The sequence below is a fragment of the Chanos chanos genome, chromosome 8, assembly GCF_902362185.1.
Source record: "Chanos chanos chromosome 8, fChaCha1.1, whole genome shotgun sequence".
NCBI lineage: Eukaryota > Metazoa > Chordata > Actinopteri > Gonorynchiformes > Chanidae > Chanos > Chanos chanos.
This window is the reverse complement of record NC_044502.1, coordinates 38,897,522-38,906,009: the sequence shown is the minus strand read 5'-3', so window position 1 is coordinate 38,906,009 and position 8,488 is coordinate 38,897,522. Positions and strand designations below refer to the sequence as shown.

Genomic DNA, 8,488 nt, shown 5'->3' with positions numbered 1-8,488 from the left:
GTCCCTCATATCCTTTAAATCACAAACGACTTAAAATCCTTTAGGATTTTAATTAATTTATTCTGTAATAGTACATGACACAATGCAAAATGCTGCATCGCAAGAGGCCATCCGTTTTGTTAGAACTTACAAAAAGAGAGAAAGATGTCCCTGTACCTTTCCTTTTACTGGGTGTGTAACAACAATTTTTTTTTTTTTTCAGGAATCTAGCCTCTCATCATTTCCAGTAAGTTTAAGACGTAAAAGATTGGGAAGTATCATGGGATAAGGCACGCTCCTCTGATCTCGGAGTGTGCCTCGTCATAAAGAGAGGAGCCATTAATGCACCTCCACAGGGAGACAGAGAGAGAGACAGGAGAGAGAGAGAGAGAGAGAGAGAGAGAGAGAGAGAGGGAGAGGGTGAAGGGTGAGGCCTTTCCTGTTTCCATTGGGCAAATTATATACCTCTCCAGAGGCTGAGGAACATCTGAGGAGGTCCTGAGGACAAAGACAATCTTATGTCATTACAGCTGTACTACTGCGATATTCCACTATCACAAAACACAAAGCGCTTCTTATAGTCGGAAATCTTCCCTTTAAATTTGGAATGGTGACGTGAAATAACATCAGTCTATGATTACAGGCAGGAATTAGTAAAGGACTACCTTTTCCAGAGGTGATGTCAAATATTATTTTAAGAAAAAAAAACACAGACTTGACTTTTTGACTCAGCTGGTTGCTTAACATGCGGGGCTGTTAAAATATCAGTGAAGTGGCCACATCCTTTACAACACACACAATACAGATTAAACAAAACGAACCTCAGACTGCACTGTCCGTGAAATACACTAGCTTATATAAACTAGACCTCTCTGACTTATCTGTGTAATGACTCCTTCCTGTTTAATTATGCATTTGAGGCAAATGTCTAAAGTTATCAGGCCTCTCAAAACTGTTGAGACTGAACTTAATGCCCTTCATGCCCAGATACATTCCTCCAAAACTATGCGAGGATCCCCTGACAATTCATACTATCACAACTATATCACAACTGTTGAGCGCCTGAATAAGCACTGGCACATTCTTCATGAGGTTTCAACCCTATTTTAAAAAGGTAGAGGAGACCTCTATTGGTCAGCATGAAAATAACAACACAGAAAGTTTGTAAGCAACTACGTAACTCTCAGTAGTAAGCAAAATATTTATGTCTGAAAAATCTCAGACTCCTAATGAATTACCCTCTAATAATATCAAATTCACTCATCACATTCCTTCATTGAATTAATTTTTCATTCATTCAAAAAAAAAAAGTTCAACTTGTTCACACTCCTCTGATTCACAAATAACCATAGCCCAAAACGCGGGGGAGATGATTTGGAGGTTTGACACCCTTCATTTTCCCTCAGTTTCAATGGTGTATCACATTAGTATTCAGGGTGCAGAGGCAAGAAGAGGAGCAAAAAGGAGCAGAAAGGGAGAAAGAGCTATCGCCTCTGTGTCTGAGCTGTCTCCGTCCCTACTGGCTGCACATTGCTAGGCAACTGCTTACAGAGGCAGAGAATTTGTACAGTGTTTAGAGAACCAGTTCTGATAAATCTTCTTTATCTTTACCTTCCCCTCTATTTAATTAAAGTTTGTTGTTTTTAAGAATTTTTGGATTCCCCCAACCCCCCCCCCCCCCCCCTTTCCAAATTCTCCGCTGGCTTTGAAATTATTCCTTTAAACACATAAAGTCTCACTTGTTCCATGTTCCATGCAGCATAACTGGATCTGAGGAGCTTGAATGCAACCTGTCTATTTGAATTACACCAATGAACACAATTTGCCTGTGATTACTTTAACACAATGTCAGGCACTTTTTCACTGCTACCTGTATACTTACACAGTAAGTACATAGGTTAATATAATGGAATTACACATAATGTACAAAAAAAGCAACAGCAAAGACATTTCTTGCCTATACTGGCCACACCAGAGGTTTAACTAGCACCATTAAGTGTAATACTTGGGTTAAAAATGAATGACAAATGGGAATTTGCCTAAGAAATGTCAAATTGTCATTGAAATCGCTATCAGTGGATATAGACACACAGCAAAGGAAAAAAAAAAAAAGCCTTCAAACGTCAATCATCCATTTACCACCCTCTCTTCAGCCTGTCATTCACAAACAAAGGGCCAGCCACGTGGGAATAATTACCTTTTTGGGAGAGAAAGAGAAGGACCAGGAAACAAGGACTGTGTACTAGAAAGCAGTTATAAAACCATTAGCAAATCATATTTCATAAGTGACTCACGCTGCAGTTCAGTGAATCTGTATGAAAGCTCACATCTTGCTATGAAAGGGTATTAAAACCCTGTTTTACATGCACTGGCATGGCTTTTTTTTGGGGGGGGGGGGGGGGGGGGGGGGGGGGGGGGCGTTTCTTGTGTGGGTTTTTTGAGGGGTTTTTTTTTTGCTGTTGTCCTATATTTGAATATAACTTTAGCACCTTATCAGTTAAGCCACGTAAAGAGGCCAAAGGCCATTTTCTATTGGGTGGAACACCGAAGAACAAGCATGAGCAAACACAAACACAAACAGATAGCACTTTCAGATGAACATGTCTTTTTTTTTTTTTTTTGACCCCAGTCTAATTCAAATCAATCGACAACCTCCCACCAGTCTGACATTATTTCAATACAGTGGTCAGGGTACAGTGGGAGGCCTGCTTTTATCTTATTCAATTTGACTCTGATTAGTGTTAGAAAAAGTTGCACTGTTTTTTGTTTTTTTGGGGGGAGCTTCTCTCTTAGACTTAGTGAACCATTTTCCCTCCATATTCAGCTCAAGAGGCTTGGAGCTTAATCAAGTGGAAATTGGGAGTAGACGCTGGGGGTGGTGGGTCTATAGGGAATTGGGCAGAATGAGGCAATTGTTCAAGAATCCCTTTGAGTTCTCTTTGATGTCAATAAAGCGAGAGTGAAAAAAATGCTTTAAACCTGGAATTGAATATGTGTACAAAACGAAATAAAAACAAAAGAACGTATATGCTTGGATAGAAAAAAAAAACGTTTGCAGTCCTAAAGGCATGAGACAATTTTAAGATGCAACATTTAACAAGACGTTAAGCTGTAAATCGATCATGTGTCATCAGTCGATTGTTAGAATACGGGTTACCTCGTTCTCGCCACCAGCTTCAACCCCTGGATAATTAACCTGGCATAATTAGGCTATATCATATTTAAGCTCGCATCAGTTTTCCCCAGGGAATATCAGTATTCCTTCGAAGAAGCATGACCCCCCACGCCTGAACCGTTGCAGACAAACTCCCACCGCGTCTATTGTGTTGCAGAGCTTTTCTCATGCATTTCTAGAGGGAAAGCCAGCGTGTCGATGGGCTGCAGATAATCACGTTTTCTCAAGAAAAAGCTTTGGCTGCACAGAACAACGCCATTGTGTCTGTACATACAGTCTGACTGATAGAGATCACATTACAAGTAAAGCGTAACCCTGCACGTATGTTTGCAGCATGTACACTGACGCATGTATTACAATCTGGTCTACAGTACACTTGCACTTGAAAAGTAACCTACCGTTATTCTGTCCTAGCGGAATTATCCTCTACTTATTCTCTTACATAGCAACAATTTATACTATTTTTATATAAATTATCCTACAGTAAAACCGTGTCTCGTATGGTGTGCCACAGAGGACTTCAGGAATTCTTCTTTTATACGCATTTGTGTGGACTGAAAAGTAACCAACAACACCGCCTAATGGCCTTCATTTTACGTTAGCTAATAGCACGTGCTTCACAAGACAAATTAAACCGCTTGTGCTTACCTTGGTCAGATGCTTTGCAGGTGCACAAAGTCACAAAGTATCAAACTTTCCTCTAATGACGTAATGAGTTGTATACGGAGTCGACTGATGCGGCTTGATTGACAGATGCATGAAAACTGTTGCACAGACGTTTTGCACGTTCAGCTTCTGGGCAAATGGAATGTGAGTGACCGAATCAGTATAGTAACGCTTAGCTTGCATTATTTTCAACTTCCACCTCACTTCGGATGGAAATTGCCAGTTGTCAATGCCAGAGGAGGTTCCCTCAGCGGCACAAAGTGAATGTATTTGCATTTAGCTGACCCTCCCCTCTCCTTTCATACATGTCATTGTTTGTCGCGGTCGGGGGTTCTTATTTGGCCCCCTGACAAATCCTCGCTGCCCAGCGCTGCGAACAGAAAAGTTGCGTTATTTCTGTAATTACAGAGTGGAGTGGCATGAATTATCATCACTACCGCTCTTATCTTGGACCATGCGATGTTTAATTCTTGACAGATAGCAAAAATTGGATTGGAGTGCAAATTTATTAATATGTGTTCAATTAATGGTTATGTCAGCTGACACGTAAAATCCTACAGAAGAAATTAGTAAAAAGGATTGTTTCAGGGAAACCAACTTCGTTGTTTAAGCTAGCACAGCCTGAATTTTAGGAGATAATACATAAGATTCAGCTTGTTTTGTGAAAAAGTAACCAAATCATACTGAGATTTTTTTATATTTCAACGTTTTTCTCAAAAGTCCTCATGAAGTATAAGTATTTTTCCCTTTCCACATTATGATCGCTATAGGTTTAAGAAGTTATAACCTCGTTTCGGTTGTTTTTCATAATAAACAGGGCGAAAATTAATGGTACAAAGTGTCTCCTACTGCCACTCAGTGCTAACTTCTAGCAAACAATATTAAAAGCCAAATTTAAAAAATAATAATACTTAAAATCATTTAACGAAAAGGACAGGAAAAACAAATATTTGAACTAATTGTAAATATTTATTAAAATATGTAAAAACAAAAACATATATGCATATGTATAAACCATGATAAATATGCATATGCAGTATAATTATACAGTAAAATGTTTATATTCATATAGTTTTTTTTTACACATATAGGAAGATATTTTTGCATTAAAACTGGCAGTGGTGATTTCATACTGTCCTCTGTTAAACGGAGAGACCATCAGTTCGCAGCAGGTTTCCCCAGAGGAGAAGTAGCCTTTTACAGAAAAAAAAATAATAAAGAGCAGCACCTTTCACCTGAGATTCATGGTCTGGAAAACACCTGGAGTGTAACTGGAGCACAAAAGTACAAAGCTAAAATCCTCTCATTGGATGAGAACATTTGCAGGTGACAACAAAATGACAATTTCCTTTTTTTTCTTTTTTTTTTTTAAAGTCACCAATATCCATCAGAGCAGGCCACTGCTGTATTCTTCACCAAATCCAAGAGATTGAAGTTGATATGTGAATTGTTTCATCACCTAAAGGGATATGTTTGAGTCACGACGTCGTAGCGTTCGACAGTTCCCAACAGTCGCTTATCCACAGTTTTCCGGAGAGCAAGTCTTGGTCCACCTTGTGTGTGTGTGTGTGTGTGTGTGTGTGTTTAATGAGTCTGCTCGTAGACAGGACATTAAAAAAGACCAGGTGAGAGGAAGAGACACCCCAAACGCATCTGTAGGTGGAGTCCTTCAGTCTGGTTGAACTGGGTTTGGTTGGTGCAGAGTTTTGACTGTACACAGTCATGTCTGGTGGTAGTGGTGGTAGTGGTGGTGATGATGATGTTCGTGATGATGATGGTGCTCGTGACGTTGGACCATCGGCACCACAAAACCGGGGCTCCCCGGCAGGAGAGAGGGCTGCTCTCGGTCCAGCCCCGGTGGGGAGTTGGGTGGGAGCTGCTGGGTGAGCTTAGATGGGGACAGGGCCTGCTCTCTGGCCTTAGCACGCAGACGCTTGCTGTGGCTATGCTGGAGGGGGTGCTGGTGTTGGCCTGGGGGCTGAGGTTGGCTCTGCTGTGGGAGATGGTACACATCCTGTCCCCCATGGACACCAGCTGAGGCACTATGGTGCATACTCTGCACTGGAGGGTAGTATCCATGACACTTACTGGACTTGCCTCCTCCGACACCCCCGGACTGGTTCCCACCGGCCCCTTTGGATGTACTTTTGGGGGATTTGAGGAACTGGGGACCACGAGCACGTGGTTCCATGACAGCATAGTGGTCGCCGATGATCTGCGAGCGTCGCTGGTGAGCGTGGGCCTCAGGGTCATGGGAGCGGGAACGGCTTTGCGAGTGAGAGGCCCGGGCTGACTGCTCCTGAGGAGCAGGAGGAGGAGTAGAGCCTAGAGGGAGGACAGACAAAGATGATTCTCAGAAGATGATTCAGACAGTTTTGATCATTTTTCATGAACAGTAAATCAATTGATTTGAAGTAAATGCAAGGTAAAGGATGAGGGGTTTTTTTTTGCTGTTGTTGTTGTAAATTAGTTTCACCTTCAAATCTAGAGGTGTAGTTCTCTATGCCTGCCAGATCCAGGTAGTGATTCCTCCTCTCTGTGTTCTCATCTACACAGTAATGGTTTCTCTCTGGGGAATCACTGCTCTGCCCTCTGGAGAAAAGAAGGAGGGAGTATTTTCTTTCATACATTCAATCTTCACAATCCACGAGTAAACAGATCAGATTAACAACAACTTAATCAAAAGGGCTCAAAATTCACTGTCCTCACGGCACATGAACTATGTAACGAAGGGGACCTGTAAGATGTATATTCTTGCAGACACCGCACTTGTCACTCACCTGATGTGGGCGGAGAGTCGTTTGTCTGCACATCGACCCTCCTCTAGGTGACTAGCCTCCACACGACTGCGACTGAGGTCTCTCTCTGGGAAGAACGAGGGAACTGGGTCTGATACAGGCACTGACTGCTCTTGAATAGCACTGCAGTATATGTGGCTAACAGCACGACAACTGTACGTATTATAATGGATACTTGTTACATTTCCATAACCCAAAGCAAAAAGTGAAGCTAACAAAGGTACATCTAGTACGATTCACTTCAATTTCCAATATTTCCTTTCCAATGTTTTGACCCATTTTGTGAACAGAGATTATTGTATGCCAGTGACTAAATTTGGTAAGTGCAGTATACAAGTCTTGGTTTTAGACTGTGCAGACAGATGTAAGATGCTATAATTAACCTGCTGGACGTAAACATCTGCGTTGAGACACTCTGCTCGCTACAACTACCAGTTACGCTATAAGACTAACAAAACTCGGAGACGATAGAGGTAAAATAATTCATTCTCAGAGTGAAGCGTGACCAGCGGCCAAAGCCCCTCACCTGCCCCGGTGCTGGTGGGCTCTCTTCGGCGAGCACTGGGCTCTGGGGTGACAGTCAGCTTGACACGCAGTGTCTTACTTTTGGTGTGACCTGAATGATTGACAGAGGCATCCACAACGTCGTAGATGGTGTGCATGAGACTGGACATGTCCTGCAGATTAAAGAAAGTGATTAAAGAGGTGACACGTGACAAAACTGAGAAGCTGTGGTAAAATGGACGAACAAACTTTAAAAATCGTCCCTCTTGGTCGCTCTTCTGCTAAGTGTGATTTTAACCAATGCTTATCCGTAAGGAACCGCCACGAAAAGTTCTCGTGATACCTTTGGTTTACGCGTATAAATTTTTAAGACCAGGTTAAGAGAGCCACCAGAAGATATTTACTAGATTGTAGAGCTCATGGAACCGTCTGAAAGTATCTCACCTCCTTGGTTACTTTGCCACTATTGTCAAAATCGTACAGAGTGAAGACCCACTCTTGTCGATTATCATCCTCCACTGACACATCACATTCAAGGTCCTATGGGGATAGAATACATAAGTAGACAGTTATACAGCTAACCACCAGAGGGCAGTCTATCTAAGGGTTTGGCCAGCTCTACTATCCTTCCTATAGAGAGTCCTTTGTGGAGAAACGTAAGCTGAAAGTTTCCGTTCTTTCACTGAAACAGGGGGAAAAAAAATTGCATGTGCGTAAGTATTGCATTTCAAGGCAGCTCTTAAAGTCTCATTACCTGTCTGTGGAGGGGAGGGGAAATGGGGAGGGGAAATAAGGAGGGGAGGGGGGGGGGTTGCTTGGCCATTATACAGTTACCTTTCTTCCAGTTCCAGGAAAAGGATTTTAACCACAATTCTCAGTTACAGCCTTTCTGGCAGCACTTTTGATTCACGGGTATCTAGTAACATGCATATGATTCCAAAAGTAAACTTTTGGAGCAAACGCGACCCTGTGGGCATCTCTACAAGTTTACGTGGAAGATAAAGCAGAGAAAAGCAGGGTTTTCTGCCTCTAAACATCTCTGTGTTCAATGTCTCCACCTTACTCATGTTACACGCACTGATTACTTAAGCACATACCCCCCCCTTAGGCAAAATCATGATGAAATATTCATTTAATATGGTTACCCCTCCCAAGCACATTCCGCAACTGTCTTTCATAGAGGAGTTTAATTCAGGGACATGAATCCTCAAATGACACAAAAAATTTTAAGTAGGAATGAGATTATCTTACATCCAGACTGATACGTTTTTTCCCTTTGATAGCCTCCTTCAGTAGGTCCCTCTCTCCCTCATCAGACTGCACGTACTGAAGGTAACTCACACAACCCTCTGCCTTCTCTGGAGGC

At 42.1% G+C, this 8,488-nt stretch overlaps 1 protein-coding gene across 1 annotated transcript in view; it reads right to left on the bottom strand.

Moving 5' to 3' along the window:
* Positions 1–5,540: 5,540 nt before the first annotated feature.
* Positions 5,541–8,488, bottom strand: part of nkd2b (NKD inhibitor of WNT signaling pathway 2b) — a 22,172-nt gene continuing 19,224 nt past the window's right edge. Inside the window, exons 5-10 of the mRNA XM_030783286.1 lie at positions 8,374–8,488; positions 7,567–7,662; positions 7,145–7,295; positions 6,601–6,685; positions 6,297–6,412; positions 5,541–6,145 (exon numbers count right to left, since the gene is read on the bottom strand). The exon at positions 8,374–8,488 is cut by the window's right edge and continues 7 nt beyond it. Of these exons, the coding sequence (XP_030639146.1) occupies positions 5,541–6,145; positions 6,297–6,412; positions 6,601–6,685; positions 7,145–7,295; positions 7,567–7,662; positions 8,374–8,488 (1,168 nt within the window). The remainder of the gene's footprint in view (positions 6,146–6,296; positions 6,413–6,600; positions 6,686–7,144; positions 7,296–7,566; positions 7,663–8,373) is intronic.